Source organism: Amphibalanus amphitrite, unplaced genomic scaffold (genome assembly GCF_019059575.1).
Source record: "Amphibalanus amphitrite isolate SeventyFive unplaced genomic scaffold, NRLGWU_Aamphi_draft 000373F_arrow, whole genome shotgun sequence".
In the NCBI taxonomy this organism is placed as follows: domain Eukaryota; kingdom Metazoa; phylum Arthropoda; class Thecostraca; order Balanomorpha; family Balanidae; genus Amphibalanus; species Amphibalanus amphitrite.
The window spans coordinates 47298-63277 of NW_024881867.1; the positions used below are offsets into that span (position 1 = coordinate 47298).

At 49.9% G+C, this 15980-nt stretch overlaps 2 protein-coding genes across 5 annotated transcripts in view; one reads left to right on the top strand and one right to left on the bottom strand.

The window, feature by feature from the left end:
- The window catches only part of LOC122389823 (guanine nucleotide-binding protein G(s) subunit alpha isoforms XLas-like), a gene marked incomplete at its 3' end in the record, with an annotated part of 50533 nt that extends 43747 nt beyond the window's left edge, over positions 1–6786 (bottom strand). The window contains exons 1-2 of the mRNA XM_043382229.1: positions 6558–6786; positions 5969–6016 (exon numbers count right to left, since the gene is read on the bottom strand). The remainder of the gene's footprint in view (positions 1–5968; positions 6017–6557) is intronic.
- Positions 6787–7348: 562 nt separating this feature from the next.
- LOC122389824 (14-3-3 protein zeta-like) lies at positions 7349–15710 on the top strand. 4 transcript variants are annotated; one of them, XM_043382232.1, is made up of 8 exons: positions 7413–7512; positions 9110–9112; positions 9931–10035; positions 12903–13099; positions 13299–13422; positions 13647–13810; positions 14468–14584; positions 14854–15710. In XM_043382232.1, the coding sequence occupies exons 3-8, from the start codon at positions 9933–9935 to the stop codon at positions 14890–14892; spliced, it is 744 nt and encodes a 247-aa protein (XP_043238167.1). In that variant the 5' UTR covers positions 7413–7512; positions 9110–9112; positions 9931–9932; the 3' UTR covers positions 14893–15710. The 4 variants fall into 4 exon arrangements, with proteins under 4 accessions (XP_043238165.1, XP_043238166.1, XP_043238169.1 ...); XM_043382230.1 differs by lacking the exon at positions 9110–9112 and having other exon boundaries at positions 7349–7512; XM_043382231.1 differs by lacking the exons at positions 9110–9112; positions 13647–13810 and adding an exon at positions 13868–14031 and having other exon boundaries at positions 7355–7512.
- The last annotated feature ends 270 nt before the right edge of the window (positions 15711–15980 follow it).

Sequence of the window (15980 nt, forward strand, 5' to 3'; positions counted from 1 at the left end):
AATATCATCCCAACGTCCTAATTTCACGCTAACTCATAAAACGCTGCCGCTGAGAACAATAGAATGCGACAAGTTGGACATGCGATAAAATACCGAGATAAGACAAACAAACAAAAGACGAGCCTCGCACCAGTCTATGTATGTACAATCTCTGAATGCATGCAAACCATCACTTTTACTGCTGCGGAGTGATAAGAAATGGATTAAGAGTCGATGCAGTAAGTGGGAGGGAAGGGAAGGGTGCAACCGATAAAGAGTGAGGGGAGGGAGGGTTACCGATACTGAGCGAAAGGGAGGGGGCGTCACCGGTCAGCGGGAGGGAGGGGAGGGGCGTTACAGGTCAGCATGAGACAGGGCAGGGGAGGGGGCGGCGTCGAAACAGAGTGAGGGGGTGGGGGACGGGCGAGGGAAAGGGGCGTTACCGGTCAGCGGAGTGAGGAGAGGGGGACGTTACCGATCAGCAAGAGAAAGGGGAAGGGGAGGGGCGTTACCGGTCAGCAGGGGAGGGAGGGAGGGAGGGAGGGAGACTTTACCGGTGAGCAGCTGCCAGGAGACGCGGCCGGTTCACCCACGCGGGATGACTCACTCGGACGCTCCACCTCAGGCGAGGACGACCCGCGGCGGTCAGTATTCACCGGTCGGCACACCCCTGTACCGGACAGCCTGTGTCACGGCCAGCCGCCTCTCTGCACTCGGCCGCAGTACCAACCTGGCGGCGGCGGGCGCTCACGGCTGCCCGACAGTGGTGCACGAACACCCCCTCCCCCTGCGACAAAGGCAGGAAAACCGAGCGAGTCGCCAGCGGCCGGGCCGGCAAAGGAGAGCCCCCGACGGCCAATGACACGGCCGCGGTGACTTTCCACGGCCGGGTGGACAGTTGGCGTGAGTGAAAGCCTCGAGGGCATGGGAGAGAGGGAGGGAGGAAGGTCGCGACACGGAGCAGAGCGGAGGGATAATCATCGGCATCATGTCGGACATGACCGCCCCTCCGCTAACGAAGTTCCGCTGGCAGTCGCAGTCGTGACAATAGAATGACTACCGAGACAGCTCGGCCGGCAGCCGGGTCACGTGACCCGAGCAGAGGTCACGTGTCAGGGGGTCACATGACCGGCTTCTCCGTATCGGTGCTGACAAAGACAATGTGGCCTCAAGGGTTAGACGAACCAGGCTACTTGATGGTTTAGTCTAAATCTAAAACCGTCGTGCTCCGTGGAGCTCACAGATCCGCCAGCTATCTTTTCGGAGCACAGTTGGCAGTGCAAAGGGAGTGAGGTCACCGTTCAGCCCATATTGGCGGCCCGAGAACGCTGATAGAGCTGCCTCAGTCGAGGGCATAGCCGTCAGAGGCATATAGCTCGACTCGTCGGAGAGCGAAATGAATGATCATGAATGAACAAAACGAATCAACCGTGACCAGTATCAATACACAAATCGCCTGCAGATTTTCGAACTTAATCTCTTCCGCTGGAATCGTCCGTGGTGCGGTGAATATTATGTACTAAGTGTTTCACATAAGACGAAAATGTCAGACCTCGACAGCCACAGGGTGTTACGTGGTGTTACGCAAATGTAGGAAAACTCTTTTATAACGAGATTGCTTCATGCTTCTTAGTTAGCAGGCACATACTTGATCAAATATAAATTATCTGGTAAAACCTTCGAGGAAACAGCGCGTTAACAGTTAACAGTCGCAAGGAAACTACTCTCAGTTTGGATCACGCTTAGGAAGGCTATCAACGGATCTTTAACTCATTAAACTATAACTTGTCTGCATAATGTACAGAAAGCGACGCTAGAAACTTCCGGTTCGTATTGCTAGACAATCGACCCGTGCCACAAAGAGAAGGACAATACCATGTTTTCCGGTAGAGAAATATCCACCTCACCAAATCAATCAACTTCTTACTGCCGAGCTGAAGGACAGGCTGGGGGTGGACCACCGACGGGGCCGCGACGTACCGGCATTCATACCTCGCCGAGCCCAGACAAAGCGGAGCACGGCGACCGCCTGCCACAGACCAATCATGGCGATACAGAGGCGTGAAACGGCACCGCAGTGTCGCACCCAGACATGGAGCCGCCGCATTAGACCGCCACATCGCGCGGAGACATGGTCCGACTGCGCACATACATCGGCACACGGCGAACAACACCCAGCCACAGCCACCTACGGAAATCGAACAAAGATACCAACCACTGCGAACAAAGAGGCCCGACGCTTCCACCTTGTCGGCAGCTGACCAGGTCTGAGCAAAAACAGCTATCGATACAAGTGTCCCCGACAGCCGCGTCCACCGGCCGTTCTCCTTGGTCCGGAGACAGCAGTGCATGGCCTTGGCGGGTCGGCGCCGGCCCTGACAGGTCATCTGTCGTCGGTAGCGAGTCAGCGTCGGCCCTGCCAGGTCAGACGCCGGTCAGGTTGTCTGCTGTCCCTGGCACTGCAGGGCTGCGGAGTCGATGGATTTTCAGTGACTCCCACTCTGACTCCGGATTAAAAAAAAAAAAACAATTCCGACTTAGACTCTCCGAGTCCGAACAAAACTATTTAGTGTTTACTCCGACCGACTCCAACTCCGACTCCCAAGCTCTGCCAGATCTGCGGAGTCGATGGGGATTTTCGGTGACTCCGACTCCAGTTTCCGAAATAGACTCCGATTCCGAGCCCGGTCAGAACTGTCGACTCCGACCGACTCTGACTCCGACTCCGCAGCCCTGCCTGGCAGGTCGGTTGCCATCGCTGTGAAGTCGGGGCCAGGTCGGCGCCGTTCCTGGTGGGGGTCAGTGGAGAGTGACGTGCGGTAGCCCCGCCCGGCCGGGCAGCTGTTCCGGGCGGAAGCCACGAGCCGTTCTGGGCACTGGCCGCCCAGCAGTTTCACTGGTGATGAAACGCACGGAACGCGCTGACCCGCATGGGTTGCGTAGGGATGAACGGAGCAACTCGGTATCTCTGGATCTTGCGCAACTGGCATGAAGTCTGCCCCAGCAAACAGCATTGAAATGGGAACAGAGAAAATCAACTCTGCCAACTGTCCAGCAAATGGCGTGTGTTGACGCCGTTATCGTAGTAAATATCCTTGTTAGAAGCACCAAGGATGAGTGTTTTGTTCGAGAAGTACGAGTAAACGAACTCGAGAGGCGCCGGGCCCGTACAACACCGAGTGGGAGACAAGAAAAGATAAACAGTATGTAAACGACCTCTGATCCCGAGAAAAACTCACTCCAAAAACATGCATGAAAAACACGAGCCAACAAATAAACCAGACGGCGATAGATTCGTCAGCCCACCATCGCAGTCGCAATCGGACAGCACCTGTTATCAGGGTGGCCTCAGCCGGATTAGCCCCGATTCGCGTGTAATCCGGTGCGCAGCCGCTGTATCGGCGGAGTTGGATTCGCCGGAGACGGGCCCATCCCGCCTGCAGCTCCACCCGGATAGCGGCGGCGCGTCCTCCGCCAACACCGATGACGTCCTCACCGCCCTCTGTCCTATGCCGAGTGCCGGCGATACCGACACGATATCCTCCTCCCTCCCAGCACGACCCCCTCTCACCTGAGACGGCCCCACTGGCGGCGGCCGAGGCTCCGGCAGGGCGGCTCTCACAACGCTGCGCCACCAGCCACTCAGGTGTGACTCAGAGGTCCCGATTGAGCCCTCGGCGGGCGGCAGCCGATACGCTATCGTACCACCGTCATCGGCGGACAACAGCCGCGCGCGGACCGACCACCGTGGCTGGACGTCGGTCCTCGGTTCTTGCTCTGGGGTCCTTTGTCCACGGGTAAGTCCGGTCCACAACCCACGACCGTCGTACTCTTGCAGCTGCCACACTACGGCAGGCGTCTTCACACACAAACACAAACACGCGACACAGAGGCGCGGGTGTGGCGGGCGGCGGGGGCGCGTTGCCGGCGGCGGCGCGCTGAGAACCGTCTGCGGCGGCAGCTGGAGGCGAGAGCGGCCGGCCGGCCGGCTGGACCGGGAACAATGCACCTGCGGCCGCCACCGGAGCAGAAAGGTCCGCCGCGCTGAGCCGTGACACCCGCCGACACCGGAAGGCGGCCAGCGGCACGGCGCCGAGCGCGCCCGCCGGGGTCGCGCCGCCCGCTGCCGCCGCCGGCACTGGGCCGGGGCGCGGAGGGTACTCTCCACAGGGCAGCGCTGCTTCTCACACCGGGGAACAGCCCATCATCCAGTCTCAATGAATTGTGGGAGATGCCGCGGCAGCAATGCGCCCCATTACGTGTCTTCGCTGCGGGGACTAAGCCAGCAGACTGAAATGTTTTGAAAAACAAATAGTTACGAATGGAAACAATGGTCCATGGGACCTCCGGGTTTCAGAGAGGGCTACCGGAGAGCAATAGGGCACGCGGAATAGGCTCCTCAATCGCCCGGTTCCGAACAGCTAACTCATGCTTGTCTGTACTTACAAGACAGGCGAGCAGGAATGCGTTTGATGTTCGGCCACTACAGTCTCTCAGGCTGGATCCGCCATCATTGGAGGGCTGTCCGTAGGCATGTTCCCAAATAAGACACCAATTTAAAGGCTAAGGTAATAACAACAACATTAGCGACCTTCGGTACCACCGTTCGCGGCCACTGAAGCCTAGCACCAATGAAAGCTGCTGATAGCAGTGGCCAGCAGCAGGTAGAAAGTAGATAGTCCATTCACAGCCCAGCAGGTAGGATTCAGCCACATTGACCACCAGCTCATGGGGACGATCAAACACTCCAGGGCCGTCGGACAGAGACCGGTGGTTATCAGCACAGACCAGTCGCCAGACCATGGTCTGGTTGTGTACAATCATATAGCATCGCTTATCGCAGCCATTAACACAGACTAGCAGCCAGAACAAAATGCGAGTCACAACCAAAGAGCGCCAACTGCTGTTAATGCGGAAAACATCCCCCAGCACCAGGAGCTAACCACGACTATAACTCACCATCGCCGCATCTCGTTCCATCGCTATAGTCTGTTCCATATCAAGCTTGCAGTCGGAGTTTCTTAAGCAGATCGCTCCTCCGCTCAAGAATTTGCGTCTTAAAATGTAAGAGCTGTATATACAGAAACCACGCACTGCTTTCAGCAAAGCACTTCGGCTGCAAGCTTGAAACGGAACAGAGTATAGCCGATACAGTAGTGTGTCATCCCTCACCGATCCCGGCCAGACATCCGGAGCACCACTGCCCACCATAGGGCGGTATGGGTCGACGGGACGCTGGGAGCGGGGTTCAAGGCGCGAGCCCGGTAACGGCGCATCCCTCTGACGACCCTCCCCAGGCTCCAGCCGGTCTCTACATGGATCCAGCTGTTGCCGCCTCTCCCAGCCATCCAGAAAGCGAATAGGGCGCCACACGACGGCGTAAAAATGGCACCCGAAGGCCTCAAAATGCTGGTAGATGGGTTGAGATCAGTTGACAGCTCTCAGCTACTTCCTTACCCCTAAGTCCTTGCATCTAACTGTAAAATCATTTAGTAGTTCCTCCTCATGCATTGTGATGCTTGAAAAATGCACCATGAAATGAAATACAACACAACCTGAATATGAGCCTAATGAATAAGTATCTAATCATAATGAACATGCAACATTGCTATTAACAAACTCAAAAAGCAAAATTGAGTAGACAAGATGACACTGACACATAAATGTTTGTTTCCAACTGTTGCAAGGATACATTCTGCTCTGTTTAGCATGGTTTTCAATTAAGTACCTACGCATTTTTGCAGCCAAATACTATCTGCAGAGTCAATAGAAAAATAAATTTGCTGATGTCATGCCTGCCAATAAACTGCTACACAAGCAATCACTAATTATTTACAAAGTGGCATACAGGGTGAAAAACAATCAAGCCAACTTTAAAAATATATGCACCAGGTTTGGATTCAAATAAACCCTATAATAACCATTTGGTTGCACAGTCAATCTATTTACTACAAGGTGAAGGGCACATGACAGTGGCAAAATTTCTCACCTGAAGTTTAGGCAGCAGGACATTCATTTCCAAATTGGCCAGGTTTTCCTGGAAACATGAGTGGTTTGTTTGTCCATTAAGGCTGAAGCAGACTCTTCCCATATTCAGTAAATCACATGCGAGAGCCTATTCAAATACATCATTGCATCAATCACATGCGGGAGGTGCGTGCAATTGATGCGAGTGTGCTTCCATGTATTTGAATAGGCTCTCGCATGCGCATGCGATTTCCTGAATGCAGAAGTCAGTTTCATTCTTAGATATAAGAGAAGGCATTCATCATTTATGATGGTCTGATTGACAGTCATATCATAGGCATATCCCATATGAATTAAATTCAGGTGGCTAAAAATTAGCGAAATGGTGATGCCTTCATTTGCAGTAAGCCTCACAACTACCATAAAAGTGACACATTGACATGTCATAGCATTGAATCGAGGTACAAACTAAACCATAAAATACAACAGCAAGACATTGATATCAGTGGCCAATGATCAATTGGAATCAGAATAGATGACGCCCTGTTGCTGTAGACTGCAATTTCAATGCTGGTGCAGGTGACCTTAACCTCTTCCTCTTCTCAACCTACCTTCGACAATGTTGATGTGCTCAGACCGGCTAAAAAATAGCTACAAACTAAAAGCGCGTAAATGCATCAATCGGAACCTACCACGACGGGATATAGTTTGAGCATCGCAACCAAATATACCATCTTGTTCTTGCCCTTGTTGGATTAGGGCGCGTACAAAATACACTACAATTAGCACCAACATTTCATAAAATCATCTTCGTCACATTTCATGTTGTTTGTTTTGGTAGTTCAGCAGCATTATAGAGTTCAGTGTTCAGCACACTGAACTCTATAATGGTTCAGCAGAAAGCATGTATTTGTAACAGATGCGCCATGAATGAATAAACTTATTTGTTTTTGAGAAAATACGACAGGAATGCATTCCATATGGCAAAGAAACATTTCCTTTGAAAAATTGAGTTGTATCAAGTGTTTTTATTCCAATGTTTGATATCTTTTTCACATTTTCATTCATGAAACACAAATATCGAAAAGCATAACTGAGGCACCTTGCTGGCGAAAAAGTAACAAACTATAAACCATTTCTTGGAAATAATTTGTACACGCAAAATTTGACAAAATACAAAATTTGTTGGTTTGAAAATTGATGAAAGATATAATTATTATCTTTCATGCAAAGTAAATGCCTATTTCTGAGATCTACTGCAAACCTTTTTAAAATGCGATAATTTTTCGGCCTGTTATTCCTGATCTAAAATATTATAAATATTTTTATAAGACTTATTTTAAAAAAATGTAGAAAGGAATGTGTAAAAAATAGCGAACCAATCATCTACTGAATCAAAATACAGTAAAGTTGCTCAGTTGAGTGAGCGCCTTCCGCTGAAGATCCTTCACGAACTTCTGTCGGCCCGGCAGTCTCGTTCAAGGCGCGCGTGGCTGTTGGGTGCATTTCCGGGACTCTCGTGCGTCAAAAAAGCGTTCCCTGGCCGTGCTTGGATTCAATAAACAGGTTGGTTGTTATTGCGAGTGTTTCATAAACCGGTGTACTCTAAACCGACTCCTCTTTGGCGGGTTATGCTGCTCATTTTGCGCCGGGCCGGGAATCTTCCCAGTCCCGTGAAGGTGTGGCACCGTTGAAGCAGTGCGGCTGTGGGTTATGCGTTGGTCCGCCTATTATTTCTTTGCAGCCACTGGAGATAAAGTCTTCGCGTCAGAACGTCCTGTGTGCATGCTTTATATTAAGAGTTATGTTAAAAGCTGTGAATGGCGCAAATTGTTTAGTTCATGACCCAAGTTTTTGTGTCAATATCCTTTGCTTTAGATTTTGTCAATTTCCATTGTCTAGCAGATGGTAATGATGAACTGGTGTTGTTTTTGTAGTGGATTTGAAGGCACTGCAATATTTTAGCAGAAAATAATGATCCATCAGGCGAACTTTAAATTACTAACTTGTGGTAATTACTTAGAGTGCAAAATTGCCATCAAAATTTGTACTCTACCGTTTAGTTCACTAGTTCTAAGGCTGAATACTTAGGTTTTGGATTGGCTTAAGCAGCAGATAAGTAATCTTCAAAATAGGGTTTAAATTGGTAACACCCACTTATGCTAGAAATCAAAATGTATTTTTCCCTTACAGGATGTATTAGTTATAGGAGGATTAGTGGTTTGGGTCCAATGATTTCTTGATTGACTGCTCTTATCTGACATTTGTGCTGGATGCAGTCTACAATTTATGGGTATGAAGTAGTAAGTGTTCCTCATCAGAAAAAGGGTTTCAGATTGCAGTTTATGTTGGAATTGTGTTATAGTTGCACAATGAAAAGTGGGGTCAGTATCATACAAAGAAGTTAACTATTAAACCCATGCTATAGGACAGGGAAGTTCAGTTTGTATTGGTTCATGGGATGATTGACATGAAATGCACAGCTTTGTGCCAATGTTTGAATGCATCCTGTTTTGTGCCAATGTTTGATGACTTAACTTCAGGATAAGCAGATAACATTGAGCTGTTGAACCCCATTTGTCTTGTTAGGCAATGCCTTGGTCCTGGGATGAAGAAGCTCCTCAGACATCAGCATGAAAGTAAAAGATAGTAAAATCAGTCTAGTCATTTACCAGACCAAGCACTAAAACACTGAGTAGCAGTGATGTTTAAAATTGGTTTTAAAAGCCAACCAATTCACATTTTTGGGCAGGGTTAGAACCCAATACTGTGAGTAAATAACACATTGCCAATATGTTTGAATGGAATACTTAGGATGGCATTTGTTTGCAATTGATTTGATGAGCCATAATTGCACCCACTGAGAGGCAAGTTAGAAAGCCTTTCTGTAAGCAGTGCCTGGATAGACACATGTTAATGTGATAGCTGGCAGTTCAGCGCCATCAGTTCAGCTCATTCTGGAATGCTGATGTTAACGATTAAATGAAATCCAAGATAAAGTAGTGCCACCCAATGCATTGAATTGAATTTTGGTCAGACATTCTGTAAGTTGTAACAGTTCTCAACCCTAGAGATGCTATGGGCCTGTTTCAGTGCCTCCAGAGAGCGTTCCAGCGCCTCCAGAAAGCTCGCCAAAGCTCCAGAAACTTCCAGTAGCCTCCAGAGAGTTGGGAGGCCCACATTTCTCTGGAGGCTCTGGTCTACAATTATGGCGCACATGTGACAATTACGAATGTAAACAAAGGACTTTCGACTGATATTTTACAACTTGAATGTAAAGAAAATTACATTGCTATAATTTTGTTAATCTTTCTTACTACTATTGAAAACAGATTTTGCGTTTCAAGGCCGGAGAACAATCGTCATTCTTTCGGTATTTGTGACGCCAATCTCCAGAAATCTCCAGTCAAGAGTTCCTACTGGAGGTGCTGGAACAGGCCCTATGTTCAGTCCCAGAACCAGAAGTCTGCAACAGATTCCTGTGACAGTCTTCAACCAAGAGATATCATGCTCAGTCCCACAAGTCAGTGGCAGATCCGACCCCCTGAAAAGTGTGCATCGGTTGGCCCGCGCTCATTGACCAGGTTTTCTGGTAACCGGCGATGAATGGTCTCCCTGTTCCTGGAGGACCGTGTCGCCATCTGTGAGCGGCACAGTAAACTTTGCTGCTGTATAACGGAACCGGGTCGCCGCGAGCGTAGTGTCCCCGGGTGGCCGGCCTGTGGGCGTGCTACGAGCTCCGTTAGCAGACGTTAGGGCCATGGTCTGATTACTAACTCGAACTTTATGTAGATAATGGAAAGTAAAGCAAGGAACCACCTGTCCTATCAATACATCGCTTATTCCAACCAACTGCTTGGCTGTACTGGGGGATATCCAACAGTGACCTTTCATGCGTCAACTGAGCTATACGGCTCAAATGGACTGGATGGATCGTGCGTTGTTGGTGTGACAGGTAACTGACGCCGCTCTCCCTCCCCGCAGAGATGGCCACCGACAAGGACGAGCTGGTGCAGCGGGCCAAGCTGGCCGAGCAGGCCGAGCGCTACGACGACATGGCCGCCGCCATGAAGAGCGTCACAGAAACAAGTGAGTAGGCCTTAGACAGGGTCGCATCTGTGCTGAGTGGTTACTGCCCACTAGCTCGGCTAGGTAGGTCGTGGACTCGTTGAGTCGCTCCGACGCACTATACAGGCATTTTCTGGAGATTGGTGACGGCTAGTGGGGACCGACTGAGGTGACTGCTGAATGAAAGCGCCGAATAGGCTCCTCGATTGTGTTCAGCCCGTGCGGCGGCATTATTTCATGATCGGATGGTGCAGGCCAGAGTCTGAGCGGAAAGGTTTGCGTAGCTCAGACTCGACTTGTAGAGGTTTCCCATGGGCAAGGTATTTAGCTATTCAAAATGTTTTGTATATGTAATGTAAAATGTATAGCTATTCAAAATATTTATAGCTATGTCCTTGTCGTCCTTGTCGGTGGCCATATGTATAGCTATTCAAAATGTAAATAGTCCACGTGGGTGTCCGTCTCCCGGGCTGACAGATGGTCAGGGCCCCGTTCGATCCGCTTCCATGCCGGTCATTTTCCCACAGCGGGGGTGGCCCGCGGTCAGTGGCAGTGGTCGCGTTACAAAGTCTGTTCGGGGTGAGCTATGCTGAGCTTATTTGAGCACGTCAAACATTCGGCGAAATCCCGCCGTGCACGTGTAACTTTCGGATACGGATATCGGCACACGGGATTTGTAAATGCGCTGCGCAGTTGGGGCTTGGAAGGCATTCCATACAAAACATATAAGCTGCTGCCCTTGATCACCTACTTGCGGAATGTTTGGACAATTCCACATGGGCGGTACCATAGAAGGACCTTGTTGAACCATTTATCGACTTTAAATCTTCAAGCAGGGCTGGCAAATGAACCAGGCTTATGGGATTGCCTATACACAGAACTTTTGTCGTAGAATATGTTCACCAGTTTGTGATTCCGCTCATCATCTTCAAAAGAAAATGTATGTCGCGTGATATGACTTAAAAAGGGTTGAATGCCGCCGTTTTCAATCTTCATTGGACGGAACGTGAAGCTGGCGGTGCAAAAGAAAAATAAATGTTTGGTTACTTGGATCCAGACATGTGCATGGATCCGAGAAAATAGATCTGGGATCTGATCTCGGATCCGAAAGGAGTAGATCTAGCTCTGTAATTTATCGAGGGATCCGTAGGGATCACAGATCCGAGTCTCATTTTTGCTTGTGATTCAGTGAGATCATAGATCCTCACTTATTTTTCGTCAACACAGAAATCCCCCAAAACACTTGTAACTCACAAACGTTCTCTTTTAGTGATCTTATGTGATTGCGCGTCATAATCCATAGTTTTGTAGCACTTGTTGACATAGCAACCCTTTTAAAATATGGTTCCAAATGTTGTGCATGGTGGGATCCACCCAGATCATAGACCCATGTTCTTGGTTTATCGTTAGATCGTTTGAGATCATAGATTCAAGGTTAATTTTTCACGCCGCATCCGACGGGATCATAGATATTTACCTGCAGTTTGCTTCGAGATCCACTGGGATCGTAGTCGCTCGGATCCATGCACATGTCTGCTTGGATCCCAGGCAGATCATTCTGGAATGTAATAAGCGTTTGGCCAGTTGAACGCTCTCACGGCTTCTGCTTGGCTTCAGCCTAGCTTCAGCTTCAGCGGCGGGCCCTTAAGCCCCATTAAACAAACAACAACGGGCAGCGTCCATTTTGTTATTGGTGAGCGGTGTTTACCTTCGCTGAGTGCAGTAGGTAGCTCGTGGGCTGTTCAGTGCGTCCCCACTCCGCTTACGCTTACCACTGCCAATGCCATGACGTCAGCATCTCTGCTTCTTGCAGCATTCGCTGATGTTTCCGAGATATCACGATAAATCTTTGCTTCTCTACCAGGACAAATTGTTTTGTACGTCTAAAAAGCATTCACTGGTTACCAACGTTGTGCCAACCGCTTTCTGCTTAGTTACGATACAAAATGCGTTGTCGGCTGCCGAAGGATCGGTAAATGCGAGTAGTGATGAACTTTTCCCGGTTCTACTCAATTTCGTCTAGTCTGATATGAGCGTTCTTGACATAACTGAGAAACAAAATTGGTAGCCGTTAGCGTGCTTCCTGATGGTCGGCGTTTTTGGCCTTGGGACGTGAAAGCCACGTGGTTCGTGCTGCCCACCGATGAGGCCGATAATCATCAGCCGATAGCTCACATATATATGGCAAAAGTGTTAGCAGCTTGGTGTCCTGTTACGGAAGGTTACTACCGAACCGTGATCAGGATCGGTCTAGTTATGGCAGCGGAGCGACATTAATTCACTCGAAATTCTTCCATCACTGAGCAGCCACCGTATGTGGGCTTATCTATGTACTGAGCAGCCGAAGTGTCGGCCGTGGAAGGATGAGTGATAGTGTCCGCGCAAATGTGCCGCGTGTTCGAACGGGCCAGAACTAACGGGGAGGCTCCATTCATTCAGTCGGTTTGACTCGTATATCGTATCTCTCATCTCGTAGCGTGTTATGGGCGTCGATGACCAATGTTGCTCGGCGTGCAGCATTGGTCATCCATCAGTTTCATCGGACTGATCCGAAATGTAACGGCCTGTGATATGTTGAATTGTTAGTCACAAAGTTTGGGAGGGCCGGTCCTGCCACTGTGGGTCTGTCTTGCTGTAGGTGGCTCACATTGTCGCACATTATGAAAGCTTCATATGGGGCATTCGGTCGAGATCAAGATCTGTTTACGATAAACTTGAACTCGTCATCCGGTCGGTGCAATTATGTGGATGGGTAGTCACATTGCTGCCTGAGATACAGTCATGCTCAAGTTGCTTGCACCCTATTCCTAACCTATTGACCTGCTTTTGTCGCGCCACCTCTGGCCAGCTCGGGTCATTCGATTGACGTGAGGCCTGTCCGATTTCAGACAACGAGCTCAGTAACGAGGAGAGGAACCTGCTCTCGGTGGCCTACAAGAACGTGGTCGGCGCCCGGCGGAGTTCCTGGAGGGTCATCTCCAGCATCGAACAGAAAACAGAGGGCAGCGAAAAGAAACAGCAGATGGCCAAGGAGTACCGCGAAAAGGTCGAAAAGGAGCTCCGCGAAATCTGCAACGATGTCCTGGTACGTACTTCTAGCAGGAAGTGGAGGTAGTTGGAAGAGTCTGCGTTGACGACTGCGCTAGTGCGTTTGTGTTTTGATTTCAATTTGGGTGATGCTGGGTTCTTGATGCGTCTGGTGATCGCCTGTGCAGTGCCGTTATGTTAAGTTAGTCGATCTCGGTGGCAGAATACCGTAGTGACCGGCCGCTTCCTGTTTTCAGCACCTGCTGGACAAGTTCCTCATCCCCAAGGCCTCTGTGGCGGAGTCCCAGGTCTTCTACCTGAAGATGAAGGGAGATTACTTCAGGTACCTCGCAGAGGTCGCGACGGGAGACGCCCGCACCGGTGAGTGCCAAATCATGAATCTGGTGTGGGCACACACTGGAGCACGCGACCAAGTGTCTTCTCGCGTTGTTTTGTTGACGGGACATCCGGGTTTTTGTATGTGATGTGTTGTAGAGTGTATAGACGCCGCTAGATTAGTTTTCTGGCGAAATGTTTTGATGACGAGTATCTGGTTATCTGTTAAATCCAACATGCTCTAAATGTAACTGGTAACTTGTTTGCAGCCATTGTTGACGACTCTCAGAAAGCCTACCAAGATGCTTTTGAGATCAGCAAGACCAAAATGCAGCCCACCCACCCCATCCGGCTCGGGTTGGCGCTCAACTTCTCAGTGTTCTACTATGAGATCCTCAACTCGCCCGAGAAGGCGTGTCAGTTGGCAAAACAGGTACTGACCCATGACTACCGTGTGCCCAGTGTAATTATGTTCTCTCTTCTCTCTCAGCCGTTGTGAGCGACAGCCAGAAGGCCTATCAGGATGCGTTTGACATTGCCAAGGCCAAGATGCCCTCAACCCACCCTATCCGGCTGGGACTCGCCCTCAACTTTTCCGTTTTCTACTACGAAATCATAAATTCTCCCGATAGGGCTTGTCACTTGGCAAAGCAGGTATGGGCCACGTCGGTGGCGGTTTGTGCAGTGCCTTTCTCTAATATCTAGTCCTCTAATTGTAGTCCGTAGCCTTCTGGACTAATGCTTCCCAAGCTTTAAAGACTTCCTTTTGTTCTAGAGTATTTTTGGGCGTTGCCCGGTTTCCCAAATGCAACGTTTATTGTGTGCTGAGTGCACATGTGTGTGTGTGTGTGTGGCCGATTTGTAGTGCAGTCTCAGGGCTGCAGCATTCAGCCAGAGTGTGTGGTGAACCTGCTGTGTTTTACGACTAACAACCTTGGCCGTGGCAGTCTGCTAACATTGGTTTTCGGTTTGTTTGTGCGTCCTGAGCGCAGGCTGCGCCTCTCATGTGGTCCCGCGTGCTGTTGTCTTCGACGATTTTTGTCTCTCTGTGGTCGGATTGTTCTCGTTGACCCGTGCTCTCGTCTGGCAGGCCTTCGATGACGCGATCGCAGAGCTTGACACGTTAAGTGAAGACAGCTACAAAGACTCCACCCTCATCATGCAGTTGTTGAGGGACAACCTCACGTTGTGGACGTCAGATGCTCAGGTCAGTAACTCGACGTCGCCCGCGGGAAGGGAATGGGTCAACTAGGAAAAACAAGGGGAAATACTAGTAAAATAATTGTCACGTCATGGCCTCTTCCATTTTTTTTTTTTGCCCCGTATGTTTACGCAGCCAATACCAACTTGTAATAGACAACCTGCGAATGGTTAGCTCGTTAAGAGTGCTTTAAAGTTGAATTAAATGTGTGGCTGGTATCGGGCGCATTATCCTCAGTGAATGTCGCTAACGGATGTGTTCTGTGTCGTTCGCAGGGTGAAGGTGACGAACAGCAAGAAGGTGGTGACAACTGATGAATTTAATTGAACTGTTGTGTGAACTATGTATTGAGCGTCCGGGCCGAGGCCCGCGCGCGCCCGAGCGTGAGCTTCTGGATCTACACGTCTGCTCCGCGCGCGCGCGCGTGTGTGCGCTTGGTACGACCTGATCAGGAATGCCCGCTTCGAGAGTGCTTTCTTTTGTAAAAGCTGGTTCAGCATGGGCAATGTGACACTGTTGGGTGGCGTGTCATGCGGCAGAATGTCGATTCAAAAGCATCCGAACCGGCCCAGTCCCGTGAGGCACGAGAGTACCTTCTGGCGCTGCCTCGTAGGTCATTCCAGTGCACCTATTATGTCAGTGTAAGTGATTGTGTTGCTAACATCTGCAAACTTTGCTCACAAGTTTTATAAGCCAGCAGAGATAGATAGTTGTTTTCTTACCAAAGTTTGCATGTTTTGTTCGTAACCTGCCGTTGATGTGTTTAGGAAGTCTTGCTTTACTGCGGGCTTTTTGAGGGCCAACGGCATGTGTCCAAATTGGGAAGCGTGACTATTCTTCGCCCAACTGTGAAAAGTACACTGGCACTGTGACCTCAAGCGAATGGTGTGAGCCATTCTGCGCAACTAGGGTTTTGCTGGGTCTCGCTGCAATCGATCAAACCGAGTCGGCTCTTGCTGCTGTTTGACCGAATCGAATGACTATCAGATGCCGTATATGTTATGTTGAATGTGAGGTGGTCGTCAAATATTTTGGCTCCAAATTAGCTGTTTCAATGCATCCTCTTGTTGGTTGTAATTCGTCCGATTCGACACTACTCTGGTACCGGTATACAATACAAAACGCAAAATTCGTTGACTTTCACACCATGTGTTGGATGTGGCGGGAGTCACTTGTAATGCGGGGTGTATGGCCGATGGTTTGTCGGGAACGGCACGGGGTGGCCGGAGTTGGTGCAGAATTACGCCGCCTCCTGCCCCCTCATCCAGCCCCGTAACGGACGTTTAGGGTGCAGGACAGGACAATGTAGGGTGAATGGCGGACGTGCACCGTGGCCGCTGGGGGGGGGGGGGGGGGCGGACGAGGTCTACGTGAGTGAGACTATCTGTAAGAATCTTGAGTG